The following is a 20828-nucleotide window of genomic DNA, read 5'->3' as shown; positions in this document are numbered from 1 at the left end:
CTAAATTGCATTGTTTGCTTTTATTGTTGCTAATTTTTATTATTTCAATTTGGAATATTAATATACCTTCAGATATAGCATTTGGAAATATTTTATCCCATTTGATCGGTAACTTTTAACAATGTTTACATTGTCTTTGGATGTACAACTTTTTTTATTTTTTAGGAAGTTTGTTTATTCTTTGGTTGCCTGTGCCTTTGAAATCATATCCAAGAAATCACTGCCAATTTCAATGTTGTGAAGTGTTATAACCCAGGTTTTCTTCTAAAAGTTTATAGTCTTAAGATTTACATTTAGGTCTTTTATATATTTTGAGTTAACATTTGTATATGGTGTTAGGAAAGGGTCCAATTTTATTACTTTTCATGTAATTATTACTTTTCAACAATATTTAGTAAAAAGATTATTATTTCCTTCACCAAATGTTCTTGGAAACCTTGTCAAAAATAACTTGACCATATATGGAAGAATTTATTTCTAGGCTTTTTATTTTACTCTACTGGTTTATATATCTGCCTTTATAGCAGTACTACACTGTTTCAATTATTGTAGCTTTATAAGGTTTGAAATCAGAAAATGTACATCTTCTAGCTTTGTTCTTTTTTGAGATTGTTATGGGTATTTAGAGTTCATATTTCATGTTAGGACAGATTTTTTTTCTGAAAAAAAATGTATGATAGTTTCACCTTAAAAAAAAAAAAAAAGAAAAAAATATCCTCTGGTAAGAAAGAAAGCAAAATGAAATATTGAAATGTTATCTCTAAGTGATCAAAAGTTTGATATCAGACAAATTAATCTGTTATGTGAAATTATCATTGTTAATTTTGGATAAATTGCTATAATATTAGATGTCAACCACTAAGTTAAGCATGGGAAGGAGGGAATGGTGTGGAGATTTGGTAGGGGCTAACTGGGCGATGTGTGCATGTATGTCTACATAAGTTTTTTATCCCATTATGATGTATAAATATAGTGCACCAATAAAAAAAATTAAAAAAAGAAAACCATCACCTCACTAAGTTAAAAAAAAAGAAAATTAACATTCTTGTTTTCATAAAGTCTGGTTATTGGTTAAATTCTATCATAAACAAAGTAAATGCCAATAGATAACAATATGACACTAAGTTACTATTATAGAAAATTGCTTTTTCATTTGAATACAATATTCATTTGTTGCTCAACAGTCTTCTTTGGATTAATGATGACTTTTAAGTTTTTTCTGATTGGCAATATGGTGTGTCAAACAGACTAATTGTTAATTAAAACAGGAAGAAAAAAATAACAAGCTAAGATAGAATCATTATAAATTATAAAGAAGGCAGGCATGGTGGCACACACACACACACACACCTCTCAGTACCTTGAGAGGCTAAGACAGGAGAATAGAAGGTTTGAGACCAGCCTTCGTAACTTAGCAAGACCATGTTTCAAGATAAAACAGGGCTGGGAGTGTAGCTAAGAGGTAGAACGTTCCTAGGTTCAATCCCCAGATCCCTTTCCAACAATAAAAAAAGATATAAAGATATAAGTCAACATAAAACTATCATTTCTATCTAGAAAGTATTCAGTTGACTTCTTAAAAATCTCTAACAAAACTGGCTTCTAAGTTAAAGGTACACAACAGGCTATAATTTACAGTTAAAAATGCACAAAGTTAGCCAGGCATGGTGGTGCATGTCTGTAATGTCAGTGGAGGCTAAGACAGGAAGATCACAGGTTAGAGGACAACCTCAGCAAGTAGTATGCCTCTTGTCAACCTGGTGAGTCTGTTTCAAATTAAAAATAAAAAAATAGGGCTGGGATTGTAGCTCGGAGGTAGAATGCCCCTTGGTTAAATTCCTATTAAAAAAAAAAAAAAGCACAAGTTCTAAAATAAAATATTGCAGGGAAAACTCTTTAAGAGTCAAAAGGAAGAGATGTTGAAGTTCAGTATCTAGATGTTGAGAAACAATCAGGCATTTTCCCAACTTGCTAAGTAAACCAAGAGAAGTTAGAACAAGGATGTAAGTGAACATCAAGGCCAGGTGTGGTGATACACATCTATAATCCCAGCGACTTTGGAGGATGAGGCAGGAGGATCACAAGTTTGAGGCCAGCTTGGGCAATTTAGTGAGATGCCTGGCATGGTGGCACACACCTGTAATCCCAGTACTTGAGAGGCTGAGACAGGAGGATTGCAGGTTCACGGCTAGCCTCAGGTACTTAATGAGGCCCTCTGCAACTTAGTGAAAACCTGTTTCAGAAATAAAGAATAAAAAATAGGAAAATGGGATTGGGGGTTTACCTTGGAGCTAAAATGTTCATGGGTTCAATCCCCAGTACCAAAAAAAAAAAAAAAAAAAAAAAGTAAAAAGATCCTGGGGCCAATCTCCAGTACCATAGGGAAAAGAAGGAATATTAGTGAATGCCAAGATAAACTGAGACAGAAAAGTTATCTTAGGAAGCCTGCCTTTAAAAAGTACAAAAACAGGCAACCATGCAGAGACTGGTAAGCATCCCAGGAATGAATATAACAAACCAAGGAAAGCAGGTGAAGTATATCAAATATATAATTGGTACCAACCACTTCATTTTGTTGCTTTAAACAACGCTCCCTGTCTTCAGCGTATTTTTTCATCTCTTTATTTCGTAGATTCTCAGCTTCTTTTGCTTGAGTGATAAGCGCCATTTTTTCTTCTAACCATTTCTTTCTGTCATCTTTATATTTCTGTTCAGATTCCTTTAAGTATAAAAAGGTACAAATACTATCACATATTTAAGCAGTCAATAAATCTCACAACATTTTCATGCACTCCATTTACTATTCACCCTTAGAGAGAAAAACTCCTGTTTCTCTTTAAATAATAATATCAGGATTTATTTCAGATTATAAAAGAAACATTAGATGGTTTGCTATCTGTTAAAAACTATATTTTGCTATAAAGTCTATTTTATTAGTGATCTTAAAAAGAAACAAATAATTTAAGTTCCTGAAAGAGTTAGAGTGACTCATGTCTTCCTAAACGCCAGGAGAATAAAAGTGTGGTGGTCACTTTTAATTGTACGGTTCTAAAAATAAAACATTACAGAGTATAGGATGCCATATAAAGAATAATTTGTGCCAAAGGAAATTTGTTAAAGAAACATTCAGAACAGCTGGACAGAAAATATAGATCAGTAATTTTCAAACTGGGTTCTATAGATTCTCTGAGTTCACAGGTATCTAATTTTATATATTTAAGATCCAAATAAACTCCATTTGAAACAAAAATGATAATACCACTTTAAAAATGTCTAAAACAGCCAAGCATAGTGGTGCATGCTCGCACACTTGTGATCCCAGCATTTGGGAGGCTCAGATAGGAGGATCGTGGTTCACAGCCAGCCTCCGCTGCTTAATGAGGCCCTTTAAAACTCAGTGAGATCCTGTTTCAAAATAAATTAGGGCTAGGGGTGTAGTTTGGAGGTAGAATGCCCCTAGGTTCCATCCCCAGTACCAAAAAAAAAAAAAAAAAAACCCACCTCTAAAACACCTGCATGTGGCAGCACATGCCTGTATTCCCAGTACATGGGAGGCTAAGACAGGAGGATTGCAAGTTCAAAGTAAGTCTCAGCAATTCAGTGATACCCTATTTTCAAATTTAAATACAAAACAAAACAAAAAACAAAAGGGGGGGAAACTCAGAGGTAGAATAGCCTGGGGTTCAATCCTCAGAACCATTAGAAAAAGTCTAAAACCATAAACCATGATATATGGCAGTCTATTCCAAGATTAGAACAATTATAAACTAAAATGTGGGATTACATCATCTCAAAATAATACAAAATATACCAGTATGATACAAACATTCTTTTCTGGGGGTATTGGGAATTAAATCCATGGGCATTCTACCTCTAAGTTAAATCCCTAGCCCTATACTTGTTTTATTTTTTTTACTTTGAAACAGGGACTCACTAAATTGGTAAGGATCTCTTTAAAGTTGCTGAGGCTGGCCTCAAACCTGCTATCCTCGTGTAATCCCAAGTATTGGGATTATAGGCAGGAGCCACCAGGTCCAGGTAATATGAATATTCTTAAACCAGTTGATGTAATGTTTTTTATAACTGTGTACATGATAAATCCTATGGGAAAAAACATGTACCCCATATTTTGTTTACTATACATAGCACATTAAGCTGAACAAAAAAGGTACAAATATAAACACAAAAATAAAAACATACATACAAAAAAAGTATCTTCCATATAGTATGGTTTCATTTCTTCCAGTGTTCAGAAATAAAACCCTATTCCAATTTAATAATTAAGCTTTGAGAAGATTAACAGTAATCAAATAATTCTCCTGATGATCATCTCCATAGCAGTACTTACTAAAAAACGTAAATAGAAAAAAGGGTAAAAAGATATAGAAGCAGTGATTTAAAAATTAAATATGTAAATATAAAGTTGAAGATCAAATCACTGCATTTTCATTGTCACTTAATAGCTTGTATCTTGATAATGTTTTCTCCGTTATTTCAGTGTACACTGAAAAATTTTATCTATACATTAATATTTCCCAAGTATCATTTCACTCATAGCGAAATTACAAAATATAAAATAATGAACTCTCCAAATATAGATAAATGAAGAGTCACAGAGATAAAATCATACCTGTAATTCATCGTGGAGCTTACTGAGCTTTCTACTAAGTATGTCTGTGTTATCCTCGAGTTCTTTATTCGACTTTTGATTATTTTTAGTTTCTAGGTCTCTGCATTTTTCCTTCCATTTTTCCAATTCTGATTTGAAGACAAAAAATTATTTTTAAATGCATATACAAAAGTAATACCATATAGTGATATATGCAACATGGGACACAGACAAAAATTAGCAAAGCCCTGAACATACACTAAGATGAAATTGAGACTATTTCTTTTTTCCTTTCCTTTCCCCCCTCCTTCCATGTCCCTCTTCCTCTTTCCTCCTCCTCCCTCCCGCCCCCCTCTAAGTGCAGGGGGATTACAGAAACACACCATCCCATCGCCATGGCCATTCTCATTCTCATTTGTGAAGAACTACAGGGACCGCTCAGGAATTCAAAAACTAGTGCTCAGAATACACAGTGTAAATTCATTTTAGCCTTAATTGTGTAAGATACATCAGGCAGCTCTTCCTAGCCCCTACAGAACTGTGCCAGTGAAAGTGGCAACTACAGAATGAAGAGCACCAGCTCATCATCACCATTTCACCCACCAAGTACAGTTTGGGGATTTACAACATCCTCTTCTGGTATATCATCTCATCAGATCATAATAATAATTTGCAATTGTACACATGGCATTGTCATTATCAATCACATTGTACAGAAGAGAACAATTAGACTGAATCAGCACAAGTATCCTGCTAAGGTTACAGATAATTCCCTAATTCTAAATTTCTTGAAACTGTAGGTGTAGCTCAATAGCAGAGCATTTGTTTGACATGCCTGAGGCCCTGGGTTTGATCTCTAGCACCAAAGAACAATGTAAAATTAAAATAAGTAAATGTCATGCTCTTTCTACAAAAACCATACATAGCTTAATTATTAGTAAGGTTTATATGTTTCCATATACTCTAGAAAAGCTCTAATCTTAGTCTGTAGAGAATGGAATTATAATATTTATTGAGATAAGCATATAAAATAATGCTAAAGCTTGACAGATAGCCAGGCATGGTGGCACATGCCTGTAATACCAGTTTGGGAGGCTGAGACTGGAGGATTACACACACGAGGATAGCCTCAGCAAGTAGTGAAACTCTCATCAACCTAGTGAGATCCTGTTTTAAAAATAAAAAACAGAGCCGGGCGTGGTGGTGCACGCTTGTAATCCCCGCGCTTGGGAGGCTGAGACAGGAGGATCACACAGGTTCGAAGCCAGCCTCGGCTACTTAGTGAGGCTCTCAGCAACTTAGTGAGACCCTGTTTCCAAATAAAATATAAATAAATAAATAAATAAATAAATAAATAAATAAATAAATAAATAACAAAATAGGGCTAGGGGTATAGCTCAGAGGCAGAATGCCCAAGTTCAATCTTTAGTACCACAATAAAAATAAATAAATAAACAAACAAACAAACAAAAGCCTGACAGATGTGAAACTCAGTTGAAAGCTTATTCTTAATTTCTGGGAATACCTCAAGTTACTTGCAACTTAAAAATCCTAAATTTTTTAAAGTGTCATTATAAACTGGGTGTAGTGGTGCATACCCAGTACTTGGGAGGCTGAGACAGGATGATCTCAGGTTGGAAGCCAGTCTCAGCAACTTAGCAAGACACTATTATTATTATTAGCAAGACACTATTTCCAATTAAAAAAATAGTGCTGGGGGTATAGCTCAGGGACAGAATGACCCTCAACTCAATCCCCACTAACCACACACACACACACACACACACACACACACACACACACACAGCCTCATTATTTATTCTTTACTACATACACTTTTGCTTAGATAAAACAATTTTCATGACAGTGGAAAATGCCAAATAACAGGATATTCAGCAGAACACACCAAATACTTTTCCTTTATGAATTATTATAAATTCACTACTTTTATTAGTGTGACACTGGGGGAATTAAACCCAGAGGTATTTAACCTACAAGCTACACCCTCAGCCTCTTTTGGTCTGTTTTGAAGCAGGCTCTCACTAGGTTGCTGAAAGTCTTCCTACACTACTGGGGCTGTCCATGAAAGTGCAATCTTCCTGTCTCTGGTTCCTAAGTACTGGGACTATTGGTAGATGCTCTCCATATTACTTTAAAAAGAAATCTAAAAAAAATTTTTTTAATGAAAAACTGTGCTTTGAGATATGAACTCATTCCTGTCTTACCTGTGGCGAGCCACTCCACTTCCTCTAACTTAGCCTCCAGCACTTGGTCTTGCTCCACCTGAGTTTGTTCTTGTTCTTCCAGTGTCATTTTCATGTCTTTAATCATTTTCTCTTTAATATTTAGATCTAAATGTTTGAGGAAACCATTTTAGAAATTAATAACATCTAGATCTAATTTTTCTTAAGTTCTTCTAAAATTAAAATAGGCTTTTTATTCACTATAATAGAATGCGCTCCACACAGCCAGAAACTGTCTTATTCACTGTGTTAACTTCAATGCCTAGAACACAACTGACACATGATGATGCACCAAGTATATAGCTGATGTACAGATCAATGTGTAGGTGACTGCAAAACTGGATGGATGGATGGATGGATGGATAAGGAATCTTCTCATATGAAAATAATTTATTAGTACTAACAAATACAAATCTTAAACAGTTTCAGAAAGTCTTATCTGCCAAAACTAAAATCTTTACCTCTTAAAACTAAAAAAGTTTCAATCTCAATTTAACCTAGTTCTAAAAATCTCAAGTAATTACTTTTTTTAGAAAAATATTCAAATATTTATTTATAATGTTTTTAAAACCAGTTAGATGCACTGATGCACACCTGTAATCCCAGTACTGGGTTCATTCCCGAGTGTACAAATAAATAAACAAATAAATAAATAATCCAGGTTCTATACACCTTTTAAAATGACTACAGTAGTGACTTGTAGGGGACTCTATTTTAACTCTGTAAGAAATAGCAAAAGATCAGTTTGTTGCCTCTAGTGATGGCAAAATAGTAGCAGGGCTTATTTCAGAGAACTACTGTTGATGTCAGAGGTGATAAAGCTGTAAATGTATAACTCAATCTCAGTAAATGACACAAAGCCCAAAAGATGGTTCCCTAGAAGTGCACAGAAAATAAGCTTAAAATAAAATTTAAAAAACTAGGTAGTTTTCAGTGTTTCTGTCCATTTATATAAGTTTGCCATGAGTGATAGTAAATTCTTCATAGGACTAAAGCTTCAGAGGCAAGGTGATGGAGAAAAGAGTCTTTTCAATAAATGATGCTGGGACCACTGGGTATCCACATATAAGACAAAGAAGTTGGAAACCAAACTCACATAACACACAAAATTACACTTAAAAGCATTATCTCTAAATCCAAAGACCTAAATATAAGAGCTAAAATTATAAAACTCTTAGAATACACAAAAGACTTAAGGTTTCTTGGACATGACACATTTTGACTTGCACAAACAATAAAAAATATATAAATTAAACTTCATCAAAATGGTATATACAGTTCAGTGGCAAAGCATGTGTGAGAGCCTGGGTCAATCTCCTATGCTCTGGCCTCAAAAGATACGACCAAGGAAATGAAAAAGCATTTCACAGAACAGGAAATAATATTTGCACATCATTTATCTGAAGAGTCTAGTACCCAAAGAATATAAAGAATTCCTACAACTCCATAATAAAAGCACAAATAACCCAACTAAAAAATGGGAAGAGGAATTGATTAGACATTATTCTAAAGAAAATATCAGTCAATAGCATAAAAACATATGCTTAATGCTTAAGCTGGCATGGTAGCAATAAATGTAATCCCAGTGCTTGAGAAACTGAGACAGGAGGATCTCAGGTTCAAGGCCAGCCTCAAGAATGTAGCAAGAATTTCAGCAACCTAGGGAGACCGTTTTTCAATACAAAAAGCAAAAAAGTCTGGGGGCAAGGGGGTAGCTTGGCAGTAGAATACCCCTGGGTTGAATCCCTAATACCACAAAAAAAAAAAAAAAAGAAAGAGGGATGTCCAATATTATTATAGTCACAAATTAAAACCATAATAAGCTGGGCGTGGTGACATACACTTGTAATCCTTGTGCTTGGGAGGCTGAGAGAAGTGGATCACACAGATTCAAAGCCATCCTCAGCTACTTAGTGAGGCTCTCAGCAACTTGATGAGACCCTGTTTCCAAATAAAGTATAAAATAGGGCTGGGAGTATAGCCCGGAGGTAGAAAAGCCTCTGGGTTCCACCCCCAGTACCACCAAAAAAAAAAAACCCCATAATTAAATACCACTGTATACCCACAAGGAGGTTAATTTAAATGCCCACCCATTCATGTCTACCCATATGATCTTATTTCAAAATAGGGTTTTTGTAAATGTAATAAAATTAAGAATAAGTGCACACTGGATTAGGGTAGGCTCTAAAGCCAACATAATTAGTTTATATAAGAGGGAAAAATCTGGAATGAACCAACAGAAGGAGACAGATGCACACAGAGGGAAGACGTCATGTGAAGACAGGAAGATACTGGAACTATGCTGTCACAAACTAAAGAATGCCCACAATTGCCATCAACCACTGGAAGCCAGAAGAGTATTCAGGGGAAGCAGAGTCTTATCAATACCTGTACTTTAAGACTCCATAACTGTGAAAAAACAAATGTCTGTTTGAAGCCACTCATGTTGTGGTGCTTTGCAACCAAAGTACTATGAAAGTAATAAAGATGGTTATAATTTTTAAAAACTGAAAAAGTGCTGGCCATAATGTGGAGAACTTTATCTACTCCTGGTAGGAATGGAAACTAGTACAGCTGCTATGGAAAAGTTTGGTACCTCCTCAATTACCACGTGAACCAGCAGTTTCCCTCCTAGAATATCACACATCTCCAAGAAAACTACAAACATACCTTTACCCCAAAATTGACACATAAATGTTCACAAAAAACAAAAACTGGAAGTAACCCAGATGTATATCTACTGCTACACAAATAAAATATGTTGTTGTTTTTGGGGGGGTTTTTTGGTAGTACTAGGGTTGGGGTTCCTGGAAATCCTTCTACCTCCGGGCTACACACCCAGACCTATTTTATATTTTTATTTGGAAACAGGGTCTCTTAAGCCAGTGAGGCTAGCTTCGAACCTGCGCGATCCTCCTGTCTCTGCCTCCCAAGCACGGGGATTACAAGCATGCACCACCATTCCTGGTTAAATATGTTTTATCTAAACAATGAAACATTAGGCTTAAAAATTAGCAATGATAGCTGGGCGTGGTGGTGCATGCTTGTAATCCCAGCGCTTGGGAGGCTGAGACAGGAGGATGGCACAGGTTCATAGCCAGCCTCAGCTACTCAGTGAGGCTCTGAGCAACTTAGTGAGACCCTGTTTCCAAATAAAATATAAAATAGGTCTGGGAGTATAGCCTGGAGGTAGAAAAGCCACTGGGTTCCAACCCTAGTACCACCAAAAATAAATAAATAAATAGATTAAAAACATTAAAAATTAGCAATGATATATAATATGGATGAAATTTGGATATATTATGTTAAATGAAAGAAGTCAGACAAAAAGGAACATAAATCATATGAACCCCCTTACCATAAAATCTCTACATTGGCAAATCCATAAAGACAGTAAGTAGATTAATGACTGCCAGGGACTGGAGAGAAGGGACCAAGTGAGTATAATTGGTAACAAGTACAGGGTTTCTTTTTGGAATAATAAAATTATTATGGAATTAGACAGTGGTAATGGTTATATCACCTAAAGTTCATTAAGCTTTTAAAAGGTATACATATACTTTTGATTCAAGGTAAAAGCTTCAAAGTATTCATTTAAAAAACATATGAGCTGAGCATGGTGGTGCTTGTAATCCCAGAACTTGGGAGGCTGAGACAGGAGGATCACAGGTTCATGCACAGCCTCAGCAAGCAGTGAGACTCTCATCAACCTAGTGAGGCCCTCCTTCAAATTAAAATTAAATAGGGCAGGGAGTGTAGCAGAGATAGAATACCCTAGAGTTCAATCTTTAGTACCTAAATAAATATATTTATATAGGTACTGTATATATTTAAATATATATCTACATATATCTACATAGATAATATATAAATATATACCTTCATAAGTACTGTGTGTGTGTGTGTGTGTGTGTGTGTGTGTGTGTGTGTATAGTCTATTGGAAGTAGAAATTTGTTACTGACCTTTGCACACTTTTTCATACTGTTGTACAGCTTCTTTGGATTTCTGATTACTTAACTGCTCCTACAAAATCAGAGAGTATGAATTAAATACAAATATTAAGTACTTAACAATATTTAATAGTGGATCTTTAAAACAGGGCTCAGAATTAAGTCTAAAATCAGTCTTCTAAATATGGCTCTAAATAAACCAGTCTCAACATTACAAGTTTCTTTCACTTACAGAAAAATGTCAGGTAAAAATGATAATATAAAAGTAAACAAACAAAAAACACTTTATACATTTAATTTATGACTCAGTCACTTAACTTGCCCAATATTTTAGGTATATGTTTTCTTACATACCACAAAATGCAGAAATAAATAAATTGATGTCTACTATGTACTTAATAGGAGAAATAAGAAAAACCAATATAAAGTTTACCAGCAAAACTCAAAATATAGCAAAAACAGAGCCCTGTACTTTATCTAAGGAGTAGTTGCAAAGTTTAGAAAAAGTTGAGATACAGGATTACATTATGGGGACTAGGAATCCTACAATTTTAACCTGCCAGGTAATCCGAGCTTCACTCATCTCATCTAAACTCTTCCTTCTCTCCTAACTTTCTAAGTCTTAAGATGAATAACTGTACAACCTGGGGATCTCTGAGCCCTACTATGAAAGTACCGGTAACTTTATTAAAATTATATTGTGACTTGAAAATGAAAGGAACACAAAATATTCATTTTTTATTTTTGTCTTATTCTTTAATTGATGTTAAGCAAAAGATATTATAATAAAGAAATGTTGGTCTTGAAGTATCCTTTCAAAAAAGTATGTTGTAAAACCTAGACTACCTCTTTATCTAACTTTCTTTTTAAGATAGCAAAGAAATTTGCTATATAACCTAACTCAGCTTCTCCTGTTACATTATCTGATACATTTATTAAAAATTAAGACGTCAGCACTGGACGTGGTGGCACACGCTTGTAATCCCAGCATTCGGGAGGCTGAGACCTGAGGATCGCAGTTTGCGGACAGCCTCAGCTACTTAGGCCCTCTACAACTCAGTGAGACCCGGTTTCAAAACAAAGAATAAAAAATAGGGCAGGGGCTGTAGCTCGGAGGTCGAGTGCCCCTGGGTTCCATCCCCAGATCCGCAAAAAAAAAAAAAAAAAAAAAAAAAAAAAATTTCAACATTACTAGCTTTTTTGTTTCAGGATGCCATCTAAGACATACTAGTACATGTAGCCACCATGTGTCCTTCATTTCTGCCAATCTGTAATAGTTTCTCAGTCTTTGTCTTTGGCGTTGACACTATTTTTTAGCCAGGTATTACATAAGCGATCCTCAACTTGGGTTTGTGTGGTTTTCTCAAGAATAGATTGAGGTTATCAATTCTGGGAGGATGTACATACACTGTATGTACGTACCCTCTGGTCATATCAGGAATCGCTTGCTTCAGTATGACTTACTATCACTGGAAATATTATTCTTTTTCTTTTTTCGGTACTTTTAGGGTTTTTAAGTTGTCTTTTTATTTTGAAACAGGTTCTCACTAACTTGCTGAGGTGGGTCTCAAAACTGTGATCCTCCTGACTCAACCTCTCAAGTACTGGGATTTTAAACATGTGCCACCTCACCAGGATTACAGGTTCGTGCATTATTAGTTTGAAGCACTTGGGTTAGGTGGTTAATGCTAGATTTCTATAATACATAGTTACTGTTTTTTCTTTTCCATGTTCTATTTGTTAGAACTACAACTATAAACATATATTTCAAATAACTGATTTTTGATTTTAGAAAAAATCTGGACTGGGAGTATAGTTCAATTGAGCATTTGTCTAGCATATGCAAGGTCCTAGGATCAATCCCCAGCATCCATCCACCTATCCATCCATATCTCTCTCTCTCTCTCTCTCTCTCTCTCTCTCTCTCTCTCTCTCTCTCTCTCTCTCACACACACACACACACACACACACACACACACACACACACACTAACACACACACACACACACACACACACAGGTCAAAATGAACTTATACATTTTATTAGACAATAAAATATAAACACTGTATATATGCACTGTAATCATCCTTAAAACTGTTACCTTGAGTTGCTGAATGGTTCGCTGCTTCATGTCTATTTCCTGAGAACACTGGTTTTTCTTTTTCTCCAATTCATTAATTTTAATCCTCAGTAATTTCTCCTCATCACGCATTACAGATACCTAGTCATTTTTATAAAGCAAATTAAATATTTTTTCACTCTGCTATTTGTTATTTAAAATACATAGCCACTTGTTCAAAGGCTCAATTCCTTGAAAGGCCACTAGAAAAATCATAAATACTATTAAAATTATATTAAGTGAAAAATGTTTACAAGATGTTTCCATTTTTTGTAAAAAGGAATAAGAAAAAAATCATAGAGGAAAGACAATGAAGTACTGGGAAAGGAAGTTATTGGTAACAGTTGATGCCCTGGAGGGGAACTTGATGACTGGGAGGCTTGCAAAGAAATTTTTCCTCACTGAATATATCTTTGTACTTTCTTTTTTCTTTTCTTTTTTTTTTTTTTAAGTACTCGGGTAGAACCCAGGGGCATTCTACGTCTGAGAGACACCCCAGTCCTATTTTTTATTCTTTATTTTGAAATAAGGTCTCACTGAGTTACAGAGGGCCTCACAAAGGAGCTGAGGTTGGCTTCAAACCATGATCCTCCTGTCTCAGCCTTCAGAATGCTGGGATTGCAAGTGCACAACACCATGTCCCGCTTTGTACAGTTTGAACTTAAAATCATTTAAATTATGATTAAAATTTATTATTTTAAAGATCACACTGAATACTATCTGCAAACAAAAGCTACTTTTTAATTTTTTGGAACATAATTTTAGCAGTCATTAAGAGAAAAATAAAACATTCTAATCCTATATAAGGCATATATTTTTCTTTAATGCTGGCATTCTCTAGTTTAAGTTGGCTAAATTTTTTGTGTGTGAAATAACTATTCTTATCATTTATTTATTTATTTATTTATTTTATTTACTTGGCAGTAATGGGGTTGGAACCCAGGAGCATTCTACCTCTGAGCTATGCCCCGGCCCTATTTTTTATTCTTATTTTGAAACAGGGTCTCACTGAGTTGCAAAGGGCCTCACTAAGTAGCTGAGGCTGTCCGTGAACCCGGATCCTGCTGTTTCAGCCTCCCACATATTGGGATTACAAGTGTACACCACCACACCCAGCTATTCTTATCATTTTAAGTAAAATTATAAAGTTGAAAATTCTCCATTCAATTTAAAATTAGTTTCTTAACTTTCTGGCCCCAAGAAAAGATCTTTATGATAGAAAATTGACCATATGACTTTTGGAATAACCCACCTCCTTCTGTACTTGCTCAATCTGCTTTTTGGCATCAGTCAGTTTCTCTTTCAAATCAGCATAATCTTCTTCCTTTCTCTGAAGCTGTGCTTTGAGATTCTGGGTAAGCGTAGAGCTTGCAGAGAGCTCCTCTTTCAATCTAAAAAATATAAACCACTTTTTTGTAGTGCTGCACCATTAGCCACTTAGGATTATTGTGTGGACTGGCAATCATCTTTACAAAATTATACCTGTGCACAAATTGGCAACAAACTATGAAGAAAATGAGGGCTTAAGAGGGGATTTCATGTGATTATTTTTATAAGCAGACATACTTGTTTAGGGCACTAGGGATTGAACCCAGGAATATTCTACCTCCAAGATATACCCCTTTCTGGTTTTAGCCCGCTTTATTTTTTATTTTATTTTATTTTTTTTATTTTTTTGGTGGTACTGGGGTTCCTGGAAGCCCTTCTACCTCCGGGCTACACTCCAAGACCTATTTTTTATTTGGAAACAGGGTCTCTTAAGCCAGCACAGCTGGCTTCGAACCTGCACAATCCTCCTATCTCTGCCTCCCAAGTGTGGGAATTACAAGCGTGCTCCACCACACCCAGCTATTTTTTATTTTGAAAGGGTCTTGCTAAGTTGCTGTAGGTCTCACTACATTGTTGGGGCTGGCCTCGACACCACAATCCTTCTATCTCAGCCTCCCAAGTACTGGGATTATAATGTGTCACTATGCCCAGCTATAGGCAGATCTTTGCAGAAATGTTTTGTTTCTAAGGATTTAAATGCACAGAGTTCAAGTTCTTCACCCAAAATATGTGCTACACTTCACCAGATTAAATTATACAGATTCAGTTGTTTAAAACTTGAGAGCAAAATAATGCTTTTCATATTTTAAATACAAGATTTAGCTTACTTTTCTGTTTTTTGCCTGTTGATTTCTTTTTCTTCTTCCTTTAATTGAAGTGAATGCTTCATATCTTGCAAACTATTTGTTAACTGTGTGATTTCTTCTTTTAACCTGATTTCCTTTGCACTTAAATCGTTGTTGTTTTTGATAGAATTCTGAAGATTTGTTTGAAATTCTTTTATATCTCCTTCTAGCTTTAAGATGATAGATTCCTTTTCCAAAATTTCTTGCTCTAATTTAGCAGAATGCCCACATTCATCTTTCTGAGCCTCTAAGATTGTTTCGAGTTCCTTTATTTTCGCCTTATAGCAGGACACATCTTGCATAAGCTCTGAAAGAGCTCTCTTCCCTTCAGCTACAAGCTGTACTTGAACATCAAGACTGAGGGTTTTCTCCTGCAGTTCTTCCTTCAGACACTGTATATGACTTTCTCTTTCTTTTAGTAAATCATCTTTATTCTTATCCTCCTGCTTCTTTATTTTTAGTCCATTGTTTTCATCCTTATAGGCTTTTACTTCTGCCTGTAATTTTTCAATTTGTTGTTCCAGTGCCTGGATCTGATGACTTTTTTTGGAGGAGGCTTTTACAATCTCCTTACATTCTTCCCAAATAGCTTCAATGCTGGAATGAAAAGAACTTTCCCTACTGAGTTCTTGAATACTATATTCTTTAACCTGCTTAACCAAGAACTCTTTATCCAAATGGTATAACTGTGTATTTGGTAAACTATCCTCCTGAGAACCATTTGACAGATCCCTGAGACTGAGTAAATCTATGTTTGAGATCTGAGAAACTGAGTCAAGCGAACGTAGTTCATCTATTTTTGTTTGCATTAATTTTATCTGTGAAACATTGTTTGTGATGCTTCTTGTAGCAGTTTCCATCTCCTTTGACAATTGCATGATCTTCTCCTGCTGTTCATGATTTATACCTTCCTGCACACGTAATGCAGCAATCGCATTGTCATAGTTTAACTGAATTTGTTGAACCTCTGTACTTAAAGTTAAACTCTTTTTTTCATAAGAAGAAAGTTCCTGCTGCAAAGTAACTATTTGTTTATTTAATTCTGCTTTTTCTTCCTTTTCATTTTTAAGTTCACTCTCAACAACAAATAAACGTGTTTTCAACTCCTCATTATTTTCTTGTAAAACTCTGTCTTCCTCATCTTCTGAAATGGTATGTTCCATTTCTTTACTTTTCTTTTGGTCTTTTGAACTAATAAGTATAGAACCTTTAAAAATAATAAAATGTTATTAATTTAGCAAATCTTAATAAAACAAAAAATACCACATAAACCAATATTCAAACATATCAAAGTAAAATTTCTTTTGTGGTACTAGGGATTGAACCCAAGGATGTTCTACCTCTGAGCTAAACCCCTTGCCCTTTTTTATTTTATTTTGACACAAGGTCTCACCTAAATTGTTGAAACTGACCTCAAACCTCCAATTCTCCTATTTCAACCTCCCAAGTACTGGGATTATAGGAGAGTACCACTCTACTATAAATTATATTCCTTTAAATTTTTCTAATAGATTCTATAATTAAATCTTGGACGATAGTGCTCAATCCTATTAGTCACACTAATTAATAGCTAAATGTTTTCATACAACTTCCATCACAATGAGGGAATGACACACAATGACACACAATGAGTGTGTCACAGCTTAGAAACTTTGAGACAGGCAAGATCTGACTGCTTCTTTATATCGTTCCTGCTATTTCACTTCACATTTGATGTTTACATGTGAACTTTCTTTACAACATTCTTCTGATACGATCAACTCTGCATTGTCCTTTTGACCTTCATTCACTTATTCATGAACTTGCCTTAATGTAGTTTGGTATCCTTAAAAGTACCTAAGCTTCAATTTCCTACTGTTTAAAGGTCCCAGAAACAAAATGAAGTGCAATAGGTGCTTATCAATAAAAGACTTTTTAAAAAGGCTTGACTTGAAATCTTCCTCATTAAGACATCTTTTACTTTCAGATGATATCTTCCCAATGAATTTAGAGTTTATTTTTCATTTGTTTTCTTTTTAATAAGCCTCCATATTAACCTAATTTCAGCTCTTTAGACTTTATTGACATATTTGTCTCTCTTAGCTACTAAATTACAAATCCCCTGATGGTATACACTCTACTTCTGATTTATCTTAAATAATAAACCTAAATGAAGCAATAAAATATCCTAAGTATTTTTAAAACTTAACTATTCCCTTTACTATGTCTAAGACATAGCACTAAAGTATAAATTGGCACACTTATTTTCACAGTCACCTATTCTGATTCTACCTATGTATAAAAATTCACATTCTGTTATATCCCAGTTATACTGACTTGGTTACTTTGTTAAAACTTTATGTTTACAACAATTATCCTCTAGTTTTATTTGGCAGAATTATCCATGGAGCTTACTAAATGCAGATTCTTGGTATCCAATAGCAAAAGTATTGATTTGATAAGTTTGGGATATAGATATATTTTACATATTAATACTGTGAAAATTAGTGCTCTAGAAATTATTTCTGGAAATTTCTTGAGGTTGAAATTCACCACTAGATATCTAGGATCTAAACATTAAGTTAGCTGAAGTTCTGAGCACAGCAAAGGAAAAGCATGGCATTTATGAAAGGACTTGCAAATAAAATACAGGGGAAAACTTAAGTGAGAATACAAAATTAAATTAAAATACAAGTGGGTTCCAGATAAATGGTCAACAAAAGAATAAATAAAGGTCAGAAAATAGTTGATTGTATCAGCAATGCTATAAATATCAAACTATGAGGTGAAACAAGTAAAAAATTTTTCAAATATATTCATATTCTAGCCTATTTTAGTAAAAGTCCTAGGATGTGATGCATTTGTCTGATCCCTATTATAACAGAAATCGTATTAAAACATTAAAAGATATGAATATAAATTTATGTATTGATCATAGGCTATTTCGCATAGCCTTGCTTTCTGAAAAGCTACTGGGGTTATTTTTGAAGCTTTTGTTATGTTTGGAATTTATATTATCCAAATTACTTCCTTCAAATTACTTCAAGATTCTCACTTTATTATACAGATTCTAGCTACTCAGAGTCTTAAAGATTCACTACCTTTTTTTCTTTTTCAAGAAACTTGCTGGGACTTCCGGGAAGATGGCGACCGAGAAAAGCAGGGCTTAAGAGCCTCGCTAACAACCAATCTCCACTACCACAAAATCAACGCCTTTCATAGCCAGAAAACAACATCACCAGAGAAACAAAAAAATCACCAGGCTCCAGAGAGAAAGCGGACTGAGAACAGAGCTCAGAGCCACAGAGGAGATACACTGGCCTCACGTCCGAGGACGCGGCAGCAGCGCCATACCGCCGGCGGTAGTGGCGAATTCACCGGACGGCTACAGCAAGCTGAGGTGAGCCGCTGCGGAACAGCCAGGCAGGATCTTTTGGCACAGGGAGCATCTAAAACTCCCAGGGGCTGAGCTCAGCACACGCTGCAGGGACTCAGAGTGGAATTCAAAACCAAGAAAAAATACGCCAGCCTCACGGCCGAGGGCGTGGCAGCGGCGCCATATTGCCACCGGCGGCAGCAGCAGTGAATTCACCGAGTCCAGTACAGCTACATCTGCGTACTCAAGAACAGTGAGTCAAATTGCGGGCCACAGAGGAGAAATCCCAGTACTGTACTCCCTGGGACTTGACCCAGTGGGGGAGGGGCGGTGGCAGAGATATCACACCATAGGAGAACCTGCAACCTGGCACCCCCCATAGTTTAAAGCAGCCTCTATTGACTCCCTGGGTCGGAGACTCTGTGATATAACCCAGTAAAGGAGTAGTGGGGTCTGAGATACTACAGACTCGAGATCCAGAGCACCTTAAGTGAAGCCATAGTGACCCAAGGGAAGAACCCAGAGAAGGCACAAACTTCCGAAATCATGGGAAAGAAGAATAACACTGGAGCAATGAATGCCCACAACCCCACAACATCAGAACCCGATAAAACTGAAAATCAGAGATTTCTAGAATATCAAATCAGGAAAATAACTGTAGAAATAATAGAGGTGCTTCAAAAAGAACTCAGAGAGAGCCAAAAAGAGATAAAGGATGCAATTAATGAAGTAAAGGCCTCAATTCAAAGCACAAACAACCGATTAGACCACATGGAGAACAGAATCTCGCTCTTAGAAGATGATCATTCCAAAAATGAATGCATAGTTTCTAATCTAGAAAAAAATATCCAACAGCAGGAATCTGACATTGAAGAAATATGGGCCCATTTTAAGAGAGCTAACCTAAGAATAATTGGAATAGAGGAGGGAAAAGAAAGTGAAACCAAAGGGATCAACAATCTCTTCAAGGAAGTAATAGCAGAAAATTTTCCAAACATAGACCAAGAGGTTGATACACAGGTCCAGGAAACTTATAGAACTCCCTTTAGACAAGATCAGAGAAGAGGATCCCCACGACACATAATTGTCAAAATGACCAATGTGGAAGCCAAGCAGAGAATATTAAAGGCAACAAAAACAAAGGGCCAAGTGACATTCAGAAGCAAACCTATTAGAATCACTCCAGACTTCCCAAACCAAGTCATGAGAGCCAGAAGGGCTTGGAGTAACATATTCCAAACTCTGAAAGAAAACAACTTCCAGCCAAAAATTTTCTACCCAGCAAAACTTTCTATCAAATTAGATGGAGAAATAAGAAGCTTTCATGACAAACAGAAACTGAAGGAATTTATGTCTTCAAAACCAGAGCTAGAGAAAATACTCAAAGAGATTAACTACAAAGAAGAAATAGGTAACACTCACCAGAACCAGAGAAACAAGATTTTCCATCCAACAGACAACTAAGATTGGTTATCTGTGGAGATTCATTATTTATGTTAGTCTTTTACCTATCTCTAAATTGTATTGTTTGCCTGTATTGTTGCTAATTTTTAGGATTTCTAGTTGGAATATTAATATACCTTCAGATATAGCATTTGGAAATATTTTATCCCATTCTATCAGTAACTTTTAACTCTGTTTACATTGTCTTTGGATATACAATATTTTTTTATTTTTTAGGGAGTTTGTATACTCTTCTGTTGCCTGTGCCATTGAAATCATATCTAAGAAATCACTGCCAATTTCAATGTTGTGAGGTTTTATGACCCAGATTTTCTCCTAAAAGTTTATAGTCTTAAGATTTATATTTAGGTCTTTTATCTATTTTGAGTTAATATTTGTATATGGGATTAGGTAAGGGTCCAATTTTATTCTTTTCCATGTAAGTATTATTTTTCAACAATATTTAGTTAAAAGATTATTATTTCCACCACCAAATGTTCGTGGAAACCTTGTCAAAAATAACTTGACAATATAGGGAAGAATTTAGCTCTAGGCTTTTATTTAACTCCAATGGTTTATATATCTGTCTTTAGAACAGTACTACACTGTTTCAATTATTGTAGCTTTATATGGTTTGAAATCAGAAAATATATATCTTCTAGCTTTGTTCTTTTTCAAGATCGTTTTGGGTATCTAGAGTCCATATTCCATATTAGGATAGATTTTTTTTCTGAAAAATAAATATATAAATATATGATAGTTTCACCTAAAAAAATAGAAAAAAAATATTCTCTGGTAAGAAAGAAAGCAAAAAGAAATATTGAAATGTTATCTTTAAGTCATCAAAAGCTTGGTATCAGACAAATGAAACTGTTATGTGAGATTATCATTTTTAATTTTGGATAAATTGCTATAATACTAGATGTCAACCAC

General features: G+C 35.2%; 1 protein-coding gene across 1 annotated transcript in view; it reads right to left on the bottom strand.

The window, feature by feature from the left end:
- Window positions 1-20828, bottom strand: part of KIF20B (kinesin family member 20B) — a gene marked incomplete at both ends in the record, with an annotated part of 69013 nt that overhangs the window by 13200 nt on the left and 34985 nt on the right. Inside the window, 7 exons of the mRNA XM_080694833.1 lie at window positions 2564-2719; window positions 4631-4758; window positions 6835-6960; window positions 10816-10876; window positions 12906-13025; window positions 14176-14314; window positions 15080-16304. Coding sequence (XP_080550959.1) covers window positions 2564-2719; window positions 4631-4758; window positions 6835-6960; window positions 10816-10876; window positions 12906-13025; window positions 14176-14314; window positions 15080-16304 — 1955 coding nt within the window. The remainder of the gene's footprint in view (window positions 1-2563; window positions 2720-4630; window positions 4759-6834; window positions 6961-10815; window positions 10877-12905; window positions 13026-14175; window positions 14315-15079; window positions 16305-20828) is intronic.

This window comes from Muscardinus avellanarius (assembly GCF_963383645.1).
Source record: "Muscardinus avellanarius genome assembly, chromosome: 4".
Taxonomy (NCBI): domain Eukaryota; kingdom Metazoa; phylum Chordata; class Mammalia; order Rodentia; family Gliridae; genus Muscardinus; species Muscardinus avellanarius.
Note: the sequence above shows the minus strand (reverse complement) of the source record. Positions and strands in the feature narration are given on the sequence as shown.